Source organism: Lonchura striata, chromosome 3 (assembly GCF_046129695.1).
Source record: "Lonchura striata isolate bLonStr1 chromosome 3, bLonStr1.mat, whole genome shotgun sequence".
In the NCBI taxonomy this organism is placed as follows: domain Eukaryota; kingdom Metazoa; phylum Chordata; class Aves; order Passeriformes; family Estrildidae; genus Lonchura; species Lonchura striata.
This window is the reverse complement of record NC_134605.1, coordinates 98931134-98953509: the sequence shown is the minus strand read 5'-3', so window position 1 is coordinate 98953509 and position 22376 is coordinate 98931134. Positions and strand designations below refer to the sequence as shown.

Genomic DNA, 22376 nt, shown 5'->3' with positions numbered 1-22376 from the left:
AATTTTATTAAAGAGTATATTAAATCTGAATAAGTTAACATTACAAACAGAGAAGACACTAACTTTAGCACTGAAAACAATTTTCTCCCCTGCTGATGAGTGTTATCTGCACAGGACCTCTCTGATCTTGCTACATAGATTAGTAACTTCTTGGTCTACAAATATTTAATGTCCCTTTTGAGCCTCTAGCAATTCACAAGCCCACCCGCTATCCCCCTGTTCTGTGCCTCATCACTATTTGTTTCATGTTATGTAGTGTGTATTTATTGAAGTTGACTAAAATTCTGTTTAAAAGCTAGTTACTGCAAAGTTTACATTTACAGTCTACTCTTAAGCAGTCTTACGTGAATTTTCAGTTTAACTGAAAAAAATTAGTTAAACCCAGGATTAGCATAAAAAGTGTATTTCATGCTTGAAACTGTCTCAGAAAAAATTATAATGATTCCTGAAAAATAACAGCAATATGAAAAATCATATTGCCCAACAGCCTTGGTTCCAAAGCTTTGCTTATTAGTCTCTTACGTGAACAACTAACAGGTGGTGCACAGTCCCTTCTAATCAAATTGTGTAATGGCAATTTCGCTAATGAAATTTCAGTAGCTTTCCTCAACCAGCAGCAACAGCATTTCCCCACTCTGAGTGGAGATGTGCGCTGGGCTCCCGTGAGGCTATTCTCCAAATGCAGCCCCCATTGCTGGTCCTTGCTACCCTGCCTGACCTGCTGAGCAGCTGGCATGTCTGTTCCTTAGCTCCTTTTAGTCATCCACTACACTGAGGAACACAAGCTTGATTGTTTCACAAAGTTGATTGAGCCAAATTAAAAAGCTCAACACAACTAGCAGGACCTCCCTCCTTGTGATCCAGCCATGAGCTCCTATAGCTCATCTCTTCCCCAAACTTAAATCACATAGCAGCAGAAAACCACCTGCTACCCCATTGCCAGCAAGGCTTCTTTCACCACCTAACAAACTGTGAAGAGGTTCACAGATGGCCCTACAAGTGAAATAGTTGCCAGAGGGAAGGGGATGCATCACACAGGCAGGAGAAAAAAGGGAAGCGGGACCTTCCCCTTTCAACAATAGTGATGCATTACTGGCTCAGCTGATGATAAGCTTTGGCTGACACATGTTAAGGCACAATCACACCATTAGCTGTCAGATGTAAAGGCCTGGAACCACGACACCGAGAGCAGCAAACGCCTGAGCCAGCACAGCAGCAGCTGGAAGAGGACAGACAATCAGGACCTTGCTTCGGGTGTGGTGTAGTGGTGATGCAGGCAAACCACCCTCACAGCTTGCTGCCTCTGAAATGGGAAATCCCACCCTCCTTCAGTCCCCTGCCACACACTCCTCCCTGCTGACAAAAGCGCTTGTGTGACTTCTCAGAGGATCAGATTGGGAATTAAGTCTCTTCAGGGCTTCACTCCAACAGACTCGGATGACTGCAGAACATTACTGCCAGCACAGGGCAGAAAGGGACAGCAGTGAAGCACATTAACCTGCACTAAAATGTCCAGTGAAACTTTCTTTTGCAAAATTTTTCTATAGATGTACCTCTTTCACCTAATAAACCATAAATTGGATGAATGCTAGTATCCATGGCAAGAGAAAGAACAGGAATGTTTATGCAATATCACAGCAACAAAATCTAGGAGTAGCTTAAATTGATGCTGGAACCCCATCCTTACACCACAAGAGACAAGCAGTGTCCACCAAAACATTTAAAAAAAAAAAAAGTTTTCACTAATTTGGATGTACCAAAGCGCTGCAACTTCTTAAAATTAATATCTTTTCTAGCTTAGAATGATTGTCTCCAGAAAAAAAAAAATAATGTTCTTTCCTCTCAGAAAGTTGTTTTTACACTCTAAAAATACAGCACAAATACCTGTTGTGAACAGAATGTGCTGATGATGCAAGTTTTAACACTTAATCCAGAAGTCCAGATTTGGAACAGCACTTCAGAACAGTTTCTTTTGTCTGCTGTTACTCCAAACCTTTCATTTAACAGACAGATGGTCAAAACACCAGTAGGACTAAGTTCCATCAGGGAGGTGATTGAAAACTTGACTGGCAGATGTAGTACACAGACCAAGTTCTTTTAATTACAGCAGCAACATACATTAATAAGGCCCAAGTATGAAAAAAATCCTAGGTCCTCAGCATGCTAGAAGGAAGTAATCCATTTGTTAAAGCCACAGTAATGCCACAAACTGATTATAAGTTTAGTCTTGCCAGCACAACTAGGTATAACCTCATTTGAAAGGCATTATTTCTCAGAATCTCAGAAGTCTAGCATCTTGAAACCTTTTCCAAAACCCAACTATTTTATTATTTAGATGAATAACATACATCATATGGAATACTGTAAGACTATTTGCAATGGAAAAGGATTTAATGTGTAGCATAGACATAAGTAGAAAGTTGTTGAAAGTGTTATTTTTAAACCAAAATGTTCCTGTCAGAGGAGGTAATTGTAGTGTTTTTCTGCTAAGTGTGTCAAGTAGCAAGGAGGAGTATATTTTTGGTGTTGTAAATACTTTAAAAGCTGGCAGATTGCCCGACCGTAGTGCCCAAGCATGTATCACAAGGGAGGAGTGGTAGTCAGCTGACTTCAGGTTATAGAGAAAACCAAACTGAGGAAAAAACAAGGCAGAACTTTAAACAGAACTCTAATTCAGCTGGTTTAAATAAAACAATTTGCCTACAAAAAGACTTAAAAGGTAATGCTGAATACTTAATGATTTCTCTGCATAGTTTTCATCTTCAGTCTGTCGTTATTTTGTATCTTAATGCATGCAAAAATGTGAACATTGTCTGATTTTTTACACTTAAATATTCAGAAGTCAGAAAACAAGTATTTTATGGTAGTTCATGCAATTTAAAATTCTTTCTACTTCTTCATCAAACTTGTTGAAAGGCAAAGACCTTAAGGGTAGGGAGGGAAGCATGATAACATAATTACAGTCTTATATAACTATCATATCATGGTAAAACTTTGCAATACAAATAACATTCTTTTAAACTTCATTTTCTGTACTTAATCCAGTTCATATGTTCAGTGCATTTAAAGTTACTGAATAATTTTGATTTACACAGTCTTACACACATAAACTCTATCTAATTACATTTTATCTTCTCTTTCAAATAATCTTATTTCAATTTCCAATTATTAGTTTTAGATTATGCCATTCTGTGCTATATTTGCTACTTGATTTTTTTATCTTTTTCCAACCTTTTTACTGCTTTCATGTTTTCCCTAAATCTGTTCAAGTGTGCTCATCTCTTAAGGATATTAGTCCAGAGAATAGTCTCCAGGTTCTTTTTCCAAGATCTTTTCTGCAATCTCCAATTTTTAATGTGCCAAATACAATTATTTACCATTCATTTGCAAACAAAACTATCTATCTTCCCTCTTGACAGCTGACTTCAACAATTGTTGCTGGGTTGGGTTTTCTTCCAACCACACCACTGTATTAAGACAGAAACATGTGAAGATGTCTTTGCCTGGTATGAGCTAACAATGCTTCCAGAGACAGTTTCCAAGATACAATAACCGAAGAATATATATTTAATTATTAACTTTCTCTCCTAACAGAATGGGGTAACCAACAATTCTTTTGTGTAAACAAGTTGCTCTACCCCAGAAATTGTAATTTACTACTTGGATTTTTGCCATTTACAAACATTATCAGACAGGTTTTACATTATTTATTTGCTAATCATTCACAAAACTACAGAATATGTTATGGTAGTTCTGACTCATACAGAATTTCCTAAGAAAGAATGTAGCCAGTAAAAATCTTGTTAATGAGCACTACTTTTGAGTTCTACTATTTCTTAATCTACTCAATAAATACTTTTGTATTGCAGGGTATTAGTTTGAATTCTGAATATTGTAGAATTTTAATGAAACTTTTACAAGCATCTTTTCTGCAATAGCATATCCAGTTATGCAAATATGCAATGGTTTGTGCAATTCTGATCAATGAAGGCAACAGCCACCCCTAAAGTAAAATCAACAGGTAAAATTGTTTTGCATAGCAATTGATTATCTAGTAGTAATTAATGTAGTTCAAGACATAAACTCCCCTTTTGGAAATTACTTGCAAATAAGATCCTTGAATATCCATCCCTCTTGGAAAGTTTGTACAAAGTTAGAAAAGTGCAGGTGGAACCTGGCACACCAGGGGAGAGAGGCTATGATGGAACATCAGGCTCTGGGGGAAAAAGCCCCTTGCATTCATCACACTTTCAGCAGCTACACCAGCTGTAAGCACCACACGTGGGGGATAATGTACTCCCTGCGTTGCCTTTTAACTGCCACGTTATGTATTTGAAAAGTAAAAATTAAAGCACTGAATTTTAAATCAGTTTTTCCCTTATTTTGTCTGAGTTTTCAATTTGATTTGCCAATGTATTTACTTGAGTATTTCTATTCCTTATATTTTGGCCAAGTAATATTTTTCATCATCTGTTTAGAAATACCCAATATTTCAACAGTTGTTAAAAAAGGCTATCAGAATAAAAAAGGTTTTCCAAGGAAAATCTAGGAATTCCTGAACTTATTTCAGCCTGATTTAAAATATTTATTGCCAACAAGAAGAGATGGTGAATTCTTTTTCATTCCTAAAGTCCATAAGGAAAGTGTTCACGGCCTTGTTGCAGGGGAGAGAAGAGAGCTGCATTGTCAGCAGTAGCCTGACAGTCTCCATTTAGCATCAAACCCTATTATTAGCACAATTTATTTCTACCATATTAAAAGGTATTATTCTGAACTCTGATAATTACAGATACAAAGATATGAAGACAAAATGATCTTATATTAATTCAACTCCATTGCATGAAGTTACTTTTCTGCATTTCAGATCACTGTATAGTGCTGGTATTGTTTGTATGATGACACTGATGTAAGTCCTGGAGAATGTTTACTCATTCAATTTTGACAAGCTGACAACAGCGAATATCACAGAAGTGTGGCCATACACACCTCCAGCAAGTCTTAAGAATTTTTGAAGGAGAAGGATAAAAAGCTTCTCTAACTTCAAAACATTCTTCCTTACAGGTCTTTGAAATGCATTGCAATCAACAATGTCCTCCAACAGCAGCTGCACAAGTGGATATGACAAAGGAAAGACAAGACAACTAAATATAAAGAACTTCTCACTATTACTGAGCAAATTCATATGAGGCCAATAGTACAGATCTATTTTTTAAAATATCATTATTTATAAAAGCAACGACTCTTCACTAGAGACTATTCATACCTTAAGAGCTCGGACAATGTAATTGGTTCCCTCACCCAGAGCAATGCCATGTAACAAAATGAAAGTGTCATTGGCATCGTCATCCGCAGTTTCTCCTTTTGGTTCTTCATTAAATACACGCTGCCATCCACTGATCCAGAGTACACAGAGGTGCTTTCTTGAGTTTGCGTTAAAAGAAAAAAAGCAATTGATATGACAGACACATGAACCATGGCGTACAAAAGTCAAGATAAAGGAACATACAAGATCTGTTCAGCAACTAGTAACATTTTGAAATCATTACTTTGAATTTTTTGCTTGTTTGTGTACTTTTCTGTGAAACAGTTTAACACCAATTTATTAATCTACCACAATATGAGATGAGAACCTGTTTCACGAAATGCTATTCCACTTGACTAGGACATTAACTCCTATATAACATATAACTAATAGACTAATGAGCTGGAAATACTGATTACCATTTGAGATATAAAGGAACTGTGAGGAAACAAAGGAAAATTTGATGTACTTAAATCAATGCCTCTGAGTTTGGGATTAAAATACAGTTTTAAATTTCAACCCAGGAAGGACTTTAATGAAAATGTCATTTACATTGCAGAAATGTTACTGATGTTAGAAGTCTGCCCTGAATCCAGCCGTCCTATAATCTCTAACTGCGGAAATACAGGTATTTTTTAGAAAAATGTATGTAAATTCAATGTCAAATAACTTTACAACAAGAATGTAGGAAATTATGAAGAAGGTGGGAAAAAAACCCCAAATAAATTAACATCCAAACTTCTCTTCTTCCTTACTCAGGTCAATCACTAAAAACTAAGAGAAACAAAGAAAATACAAAATTTTGTTTAGTGTTTTATAAGTTTGGAACCTTTTCAGCAGTGAAACCTGTGAGTTCAGGAAAAGATCAAAAAAGAAAAAAATCTAACAAGAATCTGTAAGCCTCTCTTCCCTACATCATGACGCAGACAGGATGAAGGAAAATGTATTTAAAGCACACCGGCACAAAATGCCAGCAATGACTCTGCAGAGATTTTCCTGACTTCACTTCCCCAGAAACTGTTCACCCGTTCAGACAGGAATGCGAGAGCTGGGGGCTGCAGGGCCAGGACTAAGAGCCCGCTGGAAACAACTTGGCCCTTCCGAGAGCCCGGCAGCTCCGCGGGCGGGCGGCAGGGTCGGCAGCGCCCGCAGCGCGGGGCGCCGCACACCGCGCGTCCCGAGGCCGGGCTGCGGTGCCACCTGCCGGCCCCGGCACGGCACGGCACGGCACGGCACGGCCCTGGCACGGCACAGAGCAGAGCGTGTGCATCAGGGAACAAAGGCAGGAACACGGGAACATCGGCTTAATCCCTTAAGTCAACTGCTTCACCTTTCACATGGATACTGCACTTAAAGGCAGCTTCATGACTGAAGCTTCATTGTTAATTTCACATTCAACTCAATTTATTTAAAATAATCCTCATTATATTTGTGGCCTTAATGATGGCACACAATTTCCTTTTATTTCTCCCCGCTAATGCATGGCATGACAACACGCAGTTACACACAGCTAATAATTTAAGAGTTTTATAGGCTTCTTTAGCAATATCTCAGTGCTATACTCAGTCGAAATTGCTATTAACAATACAAGAAAATAACAAAAAAAAAAAAAAAAAAAAGAAAAAAAAAAAAAAAAACACCAAAAAACCTGCTGTATGGACAAGCCTCTTAGGGAAAGAAGGGTGTTGAGGCTTCTCCTCTTTAGCAGTAACAGCTCAGCAGAAAGGACACCAAAGAAAATATTTATGAATCTTCACAAGAGTTTACAATAAACTAGAAATATGCTAAATTTCAACAGACATAACTCTATATCTGTCTGATTTTGCAGAAACTTACTTTAAGTATCATTGAACTCTTAACTCATTTGAAGTGATTTTAGTGAAATTGATGACTACTGGAAGCTGAATTCAATCTCTGAAGCAACTAACCAAGACAATAAATTATGGCCTACTTAGGACTACCTTGCTGTTCTAAAACTTTAAGCAACAGACCTATAAAAGGCACAAGCACCGAGGAAGAAAGAAGTTACCCTAGACATCAAAAAGGGGAAGAAAATTTAAGGAAATACTTTCACTAGAAATTCTTCACTCTATTCTTGTCTTTTTGTATTATATTTGTATAACAACCAACATTCTACATGAACAAACATACAGTGAATCTTTACCTCAAAATGTCATTTTAATATGTAAGGATGAAAGGTTCTAGCATAATATTAAAAAAAATTTGCATCACCATTTTTATAACTTCCCCCTCTCACCCCAACTGTGTCTGAAGTTTTCTAATTGCTGCTGATCAAATTTCTCACTCTATTATCACTTGTGGACTTTACAAAGTAAAGATAAAAGCTTGAAAAAACAAGATTGTGTTCTTCTGAGGGTAGAGAGGGAATATCACAGAACAGAAACATGCCATAAGGAGGATAGCACATAACAGGGGAATAAGAAACACAAAGATAGATTAAGAAGGAAAAAGCAAGCAAAGAATAAAGCAAGAAAGAAAACCATCATAAGTTTAAAACACAAGCAAAAGCTTTCAAATGTGCCTTGCAATGCATTTCCAGTATCAGGCCTTGCAGTATTGTCTAGTATTACACTTGCCCAGCAGAACCTAACACTCCAATTCTCTACAACATTTTAATTAAGAAGTTCAGCATTCTGTAGCTATTTTCATGCTGCTATTGCAAGAAGAGAAACTGAAGGAATGCTAAAATATGATTTTTCCTATAAGGGGCCATTGGGAAAGCAGTAAAAAGACTGTGGAGACAAAAGATAGAAAAATACCAATATAATGTAAAGAAAAAATTAAAAAGCTAAACATATCTATGGGATAGAAAAAAAATACATGCCCTTAAAGAACAGACTCATGTTTTTTAACATCAAAGTCATGACAGACAGCTCTGCTGTTGGTTAAATGTGTGCTTATTCTTCAAAGCTGCTGTGTTTGTGAACATCTAGCTTGGCAGATATAACAGCAATTTTTTTCCCACTCTAAACAGGAGGCATGGAGCAAACTCGCTATAAACCAGAACTTCCTCCTACATTTCCCACTGCATTTCCAGGTCCTGTTCAACTTTTATCTCCTTGGGTAGGAGTTGAAGGAGGAAGTCTATTTCTGGTAGAATATAAAGTAGTACAGTGTCAAACAAGACTGAAAATATTACAACTTCCAACCAGTTCCTCCAATTCACTGTACAAAAATACACTTTAAATCTATTTATATTTAAAAACTACAGAAAAACTGATTTTCAGATAGTTCTGCTCACTGCTCCTACCTGAGACCTTGCTCACTGATGAGGCAAAGCTGCAGTCAGTCTGCAGATCCCCCTCACTGTCAGAGAGAGACAGCAAGTGCAGAAAGCTGGGTCTCTCTGGATCACTGTCCACATCAGTACTGCTCTCACATCCCTGGGGTTTGTAAAGAAACATTTGTGTTAGCTGCTCTTAGTTACGGTTTCGATCTTAACAAACCACATAAACCATGACAGATGCAATGCAAAATTAACAGTAAAAGTTAAAACTCGAACTGTTAATATTTTTACTCCATGAACCACCAGTAACTGGAAAAAAAAAAAGGCAAGGAAGTATTTTTTCAAGGATTTCTCAATACCAAAAAGTTCTAGTGACTACACTTTAATCTGCTACAATGACCAGAAAGTTGGCAGCACACAGAATCAAAGCTTGATCAAACTAGTAACTTCAAGAGAGCAAGCAGAAAAGGATGGTAGCTGATGATACATCTTGCATTGCCATTTGTATTTACTGATTTTCTATGTCAAGACAAGGCAAAACTTTTAAATAAGCAGTTTCAAATAGTCACAGAAATATTTATCTGTTGAAACAGACTTGAAAAAACTCCAAAACCCAATAAATTGGACATGTGCAAGCCTGTTTAAATGACCTCCTTCATACTGAAGTGACATTGTTGGCAGCAAGATATGTCACCTAAACAAAGAAGATTTCTGTTGCTGCTTTTAAAAAGATACCAAACATCTCATGGGATTTGACCTTTCACTTACTGATAATACTTTGATGGTTTCCCCAGCTGGTCTCTTGCAATATGCCTGTTTGCTCTTCTGAAGGTAACACCTCCAAAAATTGCACAGAATTTCATCCTGATAAACAAAAATGGATGGCAAATGGTACAATGTTTACAAGATCATTAATTGCTGAGAGAACGGAGCGTAATTTCTAACTCAGGAATATGAATAACATTCCACCTCTAATTTTATTAACTGTGATTTATAAAATATGTTTAAAAACTACCAGAGAAACAAATTTTTATTTCATATGCTCAATGATTTTAAACAGGGATTTATGTTATTCACTTTAAAAATTAAAATCTTTTAAATCCCACTTTCTGTAACACACACACACAGAGTATAGAACTCAGACTGACATCTACGTACCTTCATTTGTGGACATACTCCTAATGCTTCTAGAGCTTCCACCTGTTTCTTGAGTACAAGCTGAAAGCCTTCACAAATATACCATTCACAGCCTCCATCTAAGGGGAAAAACAAAGGAAACAAACTATGTTTGTTTGTACTATTTTGGATTTCTTTAACTTTATGCACACTTATCCCCATATCTCTAATAATTTCAGACCCTAGTGCATAAACCACCTGCACTGAACACTCCATTAACTTCCATTTATTCACAGCCTTAAACGAGAAGAAAAGTTACTGAACAAGAACTTCACACATTTCCCAAGAATAATATAATTCATTACAATGTCTAGTGTGGCATTTGTAATTGAGCAGAGCACTGTTAAATTACCAGTTTAAAAATAACTGAGAACCTGCATTTAAAAATGAAATATGAACATTCCTTTCCCACCCCTGACATAGAAAACTGAAACATTACAGGAGTGAGTCAGGCAAAAAACAATCAATACCACTTTGGTGCTTTACCATTCTCTCACACAGAATCACAAATGTTTAAATGAAAGAATATCCCAACTTCTAACAAATCATAGCACAACATAAATTTCACAGGGAGTGGGCCTGCTCTAATCTGCTCACTATTTCTTCAGGCTGCATTACAATTACTTTTCACCCTTACCTCTCTAAATTCACTACTAACCTTTTATACAGGCTTTTGGTTTTAGAAATTTTCTCTGCATTTCTCAACTCCATTTTCAGTCCTTCCACACCTGTTCTTCACTACTCTTGTTCCGAAATACACCTTGCATCTCACCATCTTGGACATTATCTGCCCAAAGCTTCTGCCCTGCTATAATGATGCTGCTCTTAACTGCTAACAGTGAACTAACAGACACAGCTTACTCCTATACTTTCATGGAATTCAGTGTAACATGACTGCATTGTGAAGTTAAGGATTTCTTTCTTAAGAAGTCTGGGGTTGGCTAATGACCTTCTCAACAGGATAAATTAAAAGCATGACTGGTCCAGACTTCAGAATAAATACAGTATAAGGAAAAGTGGAGGGGTCCTTTCACACCTCCCTTCACTTCCACATAATTGCTCTTTTCAAAGGAATGTAGCAGTCTACTGCCTCTGCAACAGACCAATGGTATTTGAGCGTATCAGAGAGAAAGATAACCCCTTGCTTTATTTGGCATTTTAATGCAGTTCTGTTTTCTGAAGGTGGCCACAACAGTAAGAGATGTATCCAGCCAACACAGCATACACACACAGCTCTAGCAGTAGCTTTACCACTACATCTTTATGCCCCAGATCTTCCTATGTAATGACCACTATTCTTCTGAATAGTCATTAAGTTAAAAGTAAAAAAGTGACTCTGGATGAAAGATGCAGCTCTGGTTCAGCTACTGGAACTGCATGAAACCTCTTCTGCGCAGTTTGTGTGTAAGCTGCAGGGCCAAGTGCCTGTAACCCAGGCCAGACTGACACCAAGAACTGGACCACCATCACATCTCACTTGCCAAGACAAACAACCTCTCTGGTTTTGTGATAGCCATCACAGGGAAGGAACAAAGGATTACCACATCTGAATGCATGCCTCCAGTAGCCTGAATGAGTATTTGCTTCCAGAAGTCAAAGCAGCAGTAGCACACTCACCTTTTCAATAAAAAATCCCCACCACTGGGCTCACCAGAGGTCACCTGTGGCTCAGGAAGTCACCAAGTGTGATCTCTGAAGGTTGTAACAGCATAAGGGAGGTGCATTTTGTTCCCACTCCTACAGTCTTTCCTGCCTATCCGTTTTTGTTCTCTACCAAAGACCTAATGGCCTAGGAGAGCAGTGGCTGAACAGCCACCCTTTTGCAAAATACGAACAGAAACTCATACATACCAGTTTTTTCCTGCTTTTTTAAACCTTTGGAGATTGATTGGACTCTTGAATTAGTAATAAAATCAGTGTTTACAACTTCTCTAGTTCTCTGCAAAACAGGAATACATCTTAGCAAGAAAAAGAGCCAGGTCTAACTTGCACAGATTGCCCCATCATAAAACATAATGGAGGAATTCACCGAAATTTCCTAAACTATCAGGACACAAGACAGTCTGAACTTTTCATTCAGCAATTTCAAAAACAGATAATTACTATCATGGACACATAGGTGACATGCATCACAGTTTGCCTGGATTTGGACTGCATAAAGGCAGCAACACTCAGACAATGCTTCTGAGGCATCTAGAGAGCACATTGACACCACAGCTACAGCAACACAGCAGGCCAAGATGGCTCATTCGAAATGTTGTGATTTCAAGGAACATTAGTTTTAAACAGTGTCAACTAAAGCATGAAAAAGTAAGAATAAAAATACTGCCCTCAATGCTGAGAAGAAAAATCTGTAATTTTCTTACATAAAGTCAAGAAGCAATCAAAATAAACATTTTCCAAGGCAGTAACTCATCTTTTTACCTCAGTAACGTTGTGGCAAGATCTACAATAAAATCTGCCTCCATCAGTGAGACCCCAGTTCACTTCTGAACACTGAGCACAGCGCTCATTAAAATCTCTCTGAAAGAAAGAAAAGCCAGAAGACTTTCACAATTGCTCAATACAAATGCCATTATTGCTAGGCTACTGCACAGCTTCTGAGATTATTTGCAGAGGAGAGGATTTACACCCCTCGTGTTAGCTCTGGCTGGTAACAAGTGATCATCGCACTTGCCATCAGCCGCAGGTAACCCTGAACACGTAATTGCAGCTGCAAAGGGCCAGTTCCCGTGTGTGAGAGCGTCAGAACAGCAGGAATGGCGATCCACGCCTCGCACACACGTGGCGGGGCTTTAAATAAAGCCACCCATCAGAAATTGAGAAGGAGATACAAACTGGAGGGGGAGGCGAAAAGAAAAACAAATTTCTGGAACTGCAAAGAAACACACGCGGTGAGAGAAAGCCCGCACGAGCCGCCGGTTCCCGGAGAAACCGGAGAGGGAGAGAGAAGAGGGAAACCGACGGAGCAAAACCAAGTGGTTTCCAGAAACGCCCACGTGCGTGCTGGGCAGGGGCAGCGCTGCCGGGCCCGGCTGAGGGGCGGCCGGCGGCACATCCCGGGCCGGACCGAGCGCCGGGCAGCGCCGAGGGGCCGGGCAGGGCCTCGCCCGCGCTCCGGGCCCCGCTGTGGGCAGGGCAGCACCGGGCCGGGGCAGGCAGCGCCCGCCGGCGCCTCTCGCTCTCCCCCGCCGCCCGCAGCCGCTGCCCGCCCGGGGGGAAGCGGCCCCGGCCCGGCGAACCCCGCAGGCCCCACCGTGTCCTCCTCGTCCATGGCGGCCGCGCCCCGGCAGCACCATGGCAACCGCGCCGCGGCGCCGCGGCCCGCCGGGAAACCGCGGCCCCGGCGCTCGCGTTCCGGGCCGCCGCGGGCACTGCGCGGCGCCGGGGGCACGGGCGGGGCAAGGGCCGCGCTGAGGGGACAGATCCCGGGGCTGGCACCAGCGGGAGGGAGAAGGGAGAAGGGAGAAAGGAAAAAGGCTTTCCTGGGAGGCGGTGAGACACTGCGGCAGGCTGCCCAGCGAGGGTGGAGGCGCCGCATCTTTGGAAGGCCGGGTTGGATTGATGCCGTGAGGGGCTCCCTGAACAGAGGCTAGACTGTGTTAAAGGAAGAAAGTAGGGATTTATTTAAAAGGATACGGCCTGGGCAGTACAAGAGCCTGGCCGTAGCTCTCCCCAAAATGGACCCAAGATGGACTCCAAGTCGTTTTTACACTTTTATAAGTTTTTACACTTTTATAAGTTTTAGTCCATTTACATATTGGGGTTAATTGTCCAGTTACAGCTTCAGGTTATGAAGTCCCATCCTCCCAGTTTGCTCTCCTCAATTCACTGCTCTTCAGACTTTTTGGGCCCAAAGCTGCAATGATGTCCTTGGTTCTTGTGCTGGAAAAGGATTGTTTTGTCTGACTAAGCTGTGAGGAGAGCTTGCTAACTCTTTATATGAAGCTCAGAGTTACACACTAATGCAGTACAGAATCTGGAAAATACGAAAGCTAAAACTTAAGGCATCAGAGGGAGCCCTGGGCAGCCTGGTCTGGTGAGGGGTGTCTCTGCCCATGGCAGGGGGGACTGGGGCTCGGTGCATCCCTTCCCACCTCTTCATAGTCTATAGTTCTGTGACTTCAGCCATGGAGGAGACGTAGCAGCTTCAAGGAGATGTGGGGTGTCCCAGGGACTGAAGGGTCCGTTCCATCACAGAATCAGTTGAGTTCCTGTGATCATCGAGTCCACCACCATGTCAACTAGACCATGGGACTCAGTGCCATGTCCACTCCTTCCTTAGAGACCTCCAGGGATGGTGACACTGCCACATCCCCGGGCAGCCCGTTCCAAAGCCTAATCACCACTTCTGTGAATAAGTCCTTCCTAATGTCCAACCTAAACCTCCCCTGGAACATCTTTGGACTGACTGCATGTGCAGCTTAAGACTAAGACTGTGTGTGTCCTCTGAGCCTCAGCCCATCGCCATCCTCTCCACAGAGCTCCTGCATCCTCACCCTTGCACCACCTCGGTGGCCCCAGCTGGTGACCACCAAGGCTGCACCAAAGCTCTGGGAAGGGGGCTGCTGCTGCTTGTAAAGAAGGCCACAAAAGCTCATTTAACTATGTAAAAGCGGAGATCCTTGAATGAGGGAAACTACAATCTGAAATCCACTTTCAATTAAAAAACAACACCCAAACCTCCAGATCTTGATGTAGGTCTCTAATTTCTTGCATGCTAATAATAATGTTTAAAGATGTCTAAACACCAAGATCTGTTATTGCAGGGAATTTGCCCACAAAATTGGAGAACAGGTTTAAGCCCTTTAATAAAAAAAAAAAAAGTCCACTAAGTGAAGGCATGGGAAAAAATTAAAGTTAAAATATACATAGAAAGAGGTGAGGCTGCCTTGACAGCTGTGGTTACATTGATGTAGAGAGCTAGAGGGAAACTGTTTATGTTTAAGAAAAAAGTTATTACTCATACCAACTGTGATCTTTTTTCAGTGTGGGTTGAACATTTGTAACACCCATTACACATGTAATTCCTGCCATGTTAAAAAGGTGATTGTCAGCCTCACAGAAATGTAGCTAATACTTTGATGAAACAGATCCTACTTGTGTTTTTAATTTCCATATTTTTTTTGTTTGTGGAAATACTGTTGTGGGAAAGCAAGGCCATCTTGTGTGACAGAGAGGGTTTGATCTTTTTCTAATGTATTTCTAAGATTAAATACTACCTTGAAAAAAAATCACATCTGTAGCTGTGATAAGAGAGGAAGAGGTGTGTTCCAGTGCAGAAGATAAGGCATTGCTCCTGCTGAGAGCAGTGCTCGTGTGTGACTCAACGCTGTGAGCGGGCAGTGGGCCTGCCCAGTGGACTTAACTAAATTGAAGAATTTGTTTAAATTAAGTGTGGAACTGAGTGCTTTGATGAGGTAGGACCTCAGAGTTAGGTCTTCTGTTTTCTAATTACAGCTTGTCCATAAAATATTAAAGGAAGAGTAATCACAGGACTGCCATTTTGTCAAAACCTGATAATTTCGTATTTAATGACAGTAGTTGAAGATAAGCAAGAAAGAAGAAAGATGTGGGGGACAGCACAAGGAGCTGTGTAGGTATAATTGTGGCCATACTGGTGCAACATGCCAGTAAAATTTTTGAACAGGGAAGCCCTTACTCTCTGTTGCTGGACAGCCCACACTGTTTCTCTGAGCTGCATTTTCCACGCAGGTGAAACAGATGTGAAAAGGTACCAAATTTTGGAAAGGAACTTCTACAAAGACTGATATTAATATTACTAGTTACTTATAAGTGTCCAGGGTCCCTATAAATGCAAAGTTTCTGTAGCTATTTCTGAAGTCCATCAATTAATTAGTGCAGACTACTAATCTGGCAGGAAAAAAAAAAATTAAAGTCTAACAGGGTTACCAAGTCTTATAACTATTTCTTAAATATTTTTTGAAATTACATGTATAAAACCGGTTTTTCAGCATATAAAATTATGTGTAACCTTTGTCCCTAATTACAAGTTACCCAAGCATACTGATAGGGGTATGATAATTTCAAAGCCAGGAGACAGACTGTCTTCCTGCTTCGGCTCACTTTTCTAATTAAGATCATTATGCATAGTAGTCAGATTGATTCAAGGCTTAGATAAATAACACGTCCTGTTGTTTCCATTGATTTGAATTTTTAATGAACTGAGTTCCATTGCTGATACCACATTTCTGGTTCTTGACTGCAGACTTTCTGCATGTGAAAATGTAAAAAATACATATTGGACTGAAAGACATGTCCCTTGGCCTGTCCTTTGGGCTACTGTTCATGAAATTGTGCTGGCTCCAGGATACAAACTTCTGTAGCAGAGATTCTCCCCAGAGTCTTTACCCATTGTCAGACACCTACTACAAAGAGTTAGAGCAGAACAGCAACCTCAGCTGCCCCAAAGATTGTGCACATGAACACAGGGCAGATCGACCAGATTCAAATTTATAGAAAATGCACACAGTTATTAACATGCAAAATTTCATGTCTGCACCATCTCTCCATGGAAGAACGCATGTTTAAAGGCAGACAGAAAACAAAAGAGAAATTAGGAGAACAAGAAGCAAGTGGCTTCACTGTAACTGATCTTTAGAGACCACGCTGTGGAAGGGGTCAGGGGGAGAAGCTGGGCCAGCAGTGGAGGCAAAGGTGCAGCAAGTTGTGCAAGGACAAAGGTGGGAACAGCAGCAAGGCGTGGGGGTTACAGCAAGCTCGGCAGGGAGGGATAACCAGGGAGGGGCTGAGCTCAGCTCAGCTTTGAAGGAAGCGACAAGAATGAATTTAACGTTACAGTTCAGACACACCCAGCATTGCCTTGCTATAGGGTTTGTTATACAGATTCAGCTTTCAAATTTTACTAGTTAAATAAATTTCAATCCCTGTTGTGGAAAACCTGAAAATATGACCTAAAACATACAAATCACCAGAAAGCAAATAATATTTTTTCCCAAAGTTTACTCAGGTTTTCTTAGCATTTTCCTAAGATGTAAGCAACAGGAATTTTAATTTCTGATTACCAAAAGCAGCAATATTATACCCAAGAGGGAGGGCAAACTGAGCCAGTCTTAGGCACTAATTCTGGGGTTCGCACCATCAGCCTTTGCTTTGCACACATGCTGCAGCCCAGCCCACCTCGCAGAGTTACTCTGTGGTCCCACCCCGGGTTCAGCTGGGGCTCTCCCTGCCCGCAGAGCTGGTGATCAGCTTTGTGGTCACCCAGCCAGGGGTTCTGGGGACACACACCTCAGGGCAGGACCTCACATTCAGATGAGCTGCTTGAGCAGGCAAAACTCTGGGAGGCCATGCTAGCACAAGGCCAGCCACAGAGGGATTTGAGAGGTCTTCTGGGGATGCTGAAGTCCCGGCTGGAGTCAAGTGAACACCTCGTAGTGTGTCTTGGCCTTCAAAGGCAAGATGTCTTTCCTGAGGAGCACCACACTGCCCTCGGGCTGCCCATGCTCTCAGAGATTGCACCCCTCAATACCTGGTGACAGAGGTATGGAGTAGGGATGGGCACTTGTAAGAGAGAAGCCACAAAGGAACAGAGCAGGCAGTGAGCATTTGAATATCCCATTTCATAAAGGCATCTATAATGCCTTTATTTTCTTGTTTTTCAGATTTTATTGAGCAATTGACATGAAATCTTCCTTCAAATTGTAATACTTCAGTAATGTCAGGCTTTGTCTAGTTTTCAGTTTTACTGAAAGAAAAATATGCTACATACTAAAGGGGATCTTGGCTTCCGTTGTAGCATTGTGCATCCATCGTGCCATGATGATTGTTCTCAAGATCATTCTGAGATACATTTAATCCACAAAAGCAGTAGTATTTTTAAAGGAATCGAGAGCCACCTTGTGGAGCTGGGATTCACAAAGGGGTTCCAAAAAATACGTCTGGGAACAGCTACTCACAGCTAGAAATTCAGATCCAGTGTGATCGAAGATTGTCAGTCTGGAAAGCATGCACCATGCACATGTCTGTGCATATTTAGTGCACAGTGCATCACAGAACTCCTCTGCTGACTAACACTGGATGGCAAAGAAATGTATTTGTGGGCAGTGGCAGGTAGGAATGTAAAACTGTCAGAAAAATGCAGAAAGCAGCAGAATTGAGGAAGCAAAGTAAGGTACTCACTATGACCTACGCAGCTTTGGTGTGTGGGGGTGTTGCTCAGAGGGCATTTTTCACCATATAATTAATTAAACCCTCAAAAATGCTGGTAAGTTTTGGAATCATCATGTGTAGATTTCTGTTACAGGTTTATTTTCTTCTGCAGTCATTTATAAACATGGAGAATTAGGATTGCCAGAGCTCAAATACTCCATAACCAGAGAAATAGCAAAAATGGGATAACTTATGTGAGACTTACTTCTTCACAGAAGTCAAGAGCAGTCTTTTTTTCTCAGTCTCTGAGGCTGCAGCATGGACTATGAAATGTTTCATTTACCATTTCTTTCCCATCACTCCTCATGATGGACTCTGAGCTGCTTGTCAGTACTGAAATGTGGATACCAGCACGTGATCTTGCCAAACAAAAAGGTATTTGCTTTTTTCAAATCTTCTTGGTCTTTTCCAAGACCTTAATGCAGCAGCAACTTTATCCTCAGCACATTAGATGATACCTTAAAAATGTATTTTATGTAAGGACAAGTTTATAAAAATCTCTCTGAGTAGTAGACCTTAAGTATCTGAAGAAACTCAAAACAAAACAGAACCAAAACAAAAACCAAAAACCAACCCAAACAAACAAACAAACAAACAAAAAACACTAAACCCCCCCCCCCCCCCCCAAACCGAAACAAAACAGGGCTGTGATGGTCAGATAATCCTCCAGGTGCTAGAGAAGCCAGTCCTGAGGCAAATGATTCATAGTCCACTGATAATCAGTCTAGTTATTGAATCATGATACAACTGTGATACGTGTTTTGCCTATTTTCTGCTGAGTGAATTTTAAGTTTTGGAAATTTTTAAAATTAGTTACACATTAGCAGAGCTTGAAGTTAAGTTAAATTTCAGAACAGATACTACTTTCAAAATCTTTGTTAGCCAAACAGTCACTAATATCCCAAAGCATGGTACAAAGCAAGTAGAATGTGAAAGCAACCTGAAAGGTCATTCTTTTTAGACCAAGTCTTAACAGATAAACCCAGCATATCCTTTATGCTTAATAGAGTTCAGTTTTCCCCTTTGTTCAAATGCTTTGGTAAACAGGAGCTATCTATGGGTATCATTAATGGTTGCTTCAGATTGGATTAATTTTTCCCCCAGTAATTTAAATGTAACCACTTATAAAATGACACGTGGTAGTAGGAGAAAATTCAGAAAAAGATACCACAAGGCTATGACAAGGAGTCAACACCTTCTGATTTCAAAACTATGAAAATCTCAAAAAAAGTCTGCAACTCTTCCTGTCATACTTCATTCCATCATGCTTCCAAGAGGTTATGGTACATGGATAGCAGGTTTTCAATATTTGTTCAAAAAAACTATGAGAGATGATTCCACATTACAATAATTAGATGTGAAGGGGAGCCAAATCTAGAAGAAATAGAAATAAGTAGAATGCAATCCCCTATTTTCAGAATGTTCCCAAGCTGTGGTCTCAAGTCTGCACTTTTCAAGTTGTCTCTGTCAAGAAGGGAACATAGCAGCATTCAGGAGAATCCAGAAGAACCGGTAGGATCACCCTAGCCAGGGTGCTGTACTCTTCAAAACCAACATGCATGTTCAAGGTTACAAAGGATGTTTGATAAATGCTGTTCTAAACTAGACATGGTCCTGGCAAAGTGAATTTTCTGTGAAGAAAATTAAACCAAGAATAGTATTTAATACACCCTTAAAATAAAGAATGGAATATTGTTTCTCAATTTCTATTCCCCACCCACAATACACAGCTTTTATGATAGTTTTTATTGTAAATACGTATGCAGGTTCATGGCATTTAAGAGCAGAGTTTAGAAAGATAAATTTTCTGTTCTAACTACAATACTAAAAAAAAAGCAATTAAATTTATAGGACCCCCTGCAATTCATGAACTATTTTTTAAAGGGTAGGCTATAAAACATAGTAGAGGGTGCTATTAATAAAAATGAAAATATAGTTAAGTTGAGGCATAGCTCTGGTTTGATTTACAATCTCATTTCCCCAGTGGTTTTTGCCCTCTATTTCTCACCATCTATTTTTCTGTCCCTTTCTTGCCAAAGAAAGAAAAGGTCACCATCCCTATTCCAAACTTGATTAAGTCTGTTAGTTACAGCATGCTATGGGACCTAGAACATATTGTGTCTCAGCAAGGCTCATTGCTGTTTTGAGCTCACCAGTGCATTTGGGTATTTGTCATGGTGGTGATACTAAATAAACTTAATGACCAAGGGATGGAGCTGTGATGGTTCTTTTTTTTTTGTCTCACCACTACATAATATACTTAAAATAACTTTTTATTTCTGTAGTTACACAGAAAGGTCACAGAGGAAATCTTTGCTCCTTCAATGATGAATCATAAAATCATTACAGAATCACCAAAGGGTTTGGGTTGGAACAGACTTTAAAGGCTGTCCAGTTCCAACCCCCTGCCATGGGAAGGGACACCTTTCACTAAGGCAGTTTGCTCAGAACCCCATCCAACATGGCCTTGAACACTTTTAGTGATGCAGCATCCACAGGTTCTCTGGCAACTTGTTCCAGTGTCTCAACACCCTCACAGGAAATATTTTCTTCCTAATTTCTAATCTAAAGCTATTTCTGCACATCTTTGTTTTAATTATTAATTATATGGTGGGGACATCAAAAGTGCAGAAAGTCAGGATGCACCTGAGACTCTGTGAGGACCTGTTAGAGTACTCCAAATTGTGTTTCAGCCCTGTTTTATGAGTACAGTTCTAAGAAATTTTTAGCTTAAGAGGGTGCATTTCACAGTGACAAAGGAATCATGCATTATAATGAGGAGAAAAGTGTTGAAGCCAAATTTTAAGAGCTTTTGTGCAATAAGAAGAAAGCTAGGGATGAGTCATGTTATTTTCAGCTCTTTATGTTTCATCCTAAAACTTAATGGTTTTTTAACAGTGTTGTTTCTACTTGAGGACAGTAATTTAATTATGATTGAAAGTTGTCCATCTGGTGGCCTTTTAATGCCATTAAAAGTACTGATTGTATTCCTGCAGTGGTTGTTTTTCTGGTTTTAATCATAAAACTGTTTGGCTCTTCATGAAAGTATAAGCTTCAAGATCCCACACAAAACTTGTTAAAAGACAGTGGAAAATTTCTCACCCATTTTAATGGATTTTTGATCATATCCACTTAGACACTGACCCAGGCTAGGTGTATAAGTGTATACAGCAGCAATTATCCTAGAAGATTGTATTTAGCCTTAGCTCACCCTTAGGAAACAGAAGGATCACTGTCACCACTTGCAGATGGATCTGTAGATCTGCACACCACAGAGTTGTCTTAGTCATATCAATGTATAATCCTGGAGCACGTTATTCTGGAGCCATAGCTTACTATTGCATCAGGGATTTCGCTCCCTGCCATGTCTTTGGTATTTGTTTACTTATTTATTTTTTATTTATTTATACCAGCTTTTCTGTTCCTGGTAGGTGAAGAACTTTTAAGTAATAATTTCCTTACAGCTTCCCCTTCTTGGTTCAGTCTGCACACAGAAAATGTTATACTTTGGCTATACAGCTTTTTAAAAAATAGTCATTCTCTTTCCCTATCCTTGCTACCTACCTAAAGCACCTGTTTAAATTAGTTTTACTCAGAAGATACTTTGAAAACAGGAAGGTGGGATGCAAATCCCCAACACATAAGGAGTGCTCTGGGAATTCCACCATTGCCCAGAGGAAAATCCAGCACATTTCTGTGTAGTAAAGTCACCTTTGCTTAGTGGTCTGCTCACAGTCTGAAGGGAGCGTGGGGAATCATGTGGCCTCATGGCATAGGAATTTGGGTCTTGATTTTACTCAGGTGTTTTTTTTTTTTTTTTTGATGGTAGCTAAAGAGATATTTGCTTTCTCACATGAATATAATGTGTGGTAAAAAGGCCACGTGCCCAAATTACTGGTGCCTTCACCATCTTTATTCTGTTTCTATGTTTTAGCCACATACATAAGGCACTACATGCTAATTCAAGAGTATACACAAGATAGGGAAGGGATAATTTAATGATTTTAAAATTCTAATGTACTCCAAGTATCCTTCACAATCATCAGAAAGGAAGAAAAAGGAGATCTCAAAGTCAGACCAGGAATCTTGTTTTCATCTATCCCTGTCTATAAGACAAGGGCAAACAAACCTAAACAACTGCATAAACAACATCCACCCATGCCCAGAATTGCTCACACCATTTAGGCAATTTAGAGCAGTAAACACAGATAAGCAATCTGCATAGAAGCATCTTAGGTGACCACAAATGGATACCACTGTTTAATTCAACCCTCTCTCACCTAAACAAGTTTGTTTTCTCAGCAGTGTTTATTTGTATAAGGGAGTGCTAGGGAAAAAAATTCCATCCTCCTCCAGATTATCTGCTTCAATGTTGTGAAAATTCAGTATTTCCCCAGCATGGGAATATATTCCTCCTACAGACACAATCTGTATTTTGTGGTCTCGCCAATATTTGTT

The 22376-nt window shown here is 40.0% G+C and overlaps 1 protein-coding gene across 1 annotated transcript in view; it reads right to left on the bottom strand.

Moving 5' to 3' along the window:
• The window catches only part of TAF1B (TATA-box binding protein associated factor, RNA polymerase I subunit B), a 44298-nt gene extending 31232 nt beyond the window's left edge, over positions 1–13066 (bottom strand). Inside the window, exons 1-7 of the mRNA XM_021525421.3 lie at positions 12982–13066; positions 12150–12248; positions 11577–11664; positions 9708–9805; positions 9318–9413; positions 8574–8706; positions 5264–5420 (exon numbers count right to left, since the gene is read on the bottom strand). Coding sequence (XP_021381096.1) covers positions 5264–5420; positions 8574–8706; positions 9318–9413; positions 9708–9805; positions 11577–11664; positions 12150–12248; positions 12982–12999 — 689 coding nt within the window. The 5' untranslated portion in view covers positions 13000–13066. The remainder of the gene's footprint in view (positions 1–5263; positions 5421–8573; positions 8707–9317; positions 9414–9707; positions 9806–11576; positions 11665–12149; positions 12249–12981) is intronic.
• Between the last annotated feature and the right edge of the window lie 9310 nt (positions 13067–22376).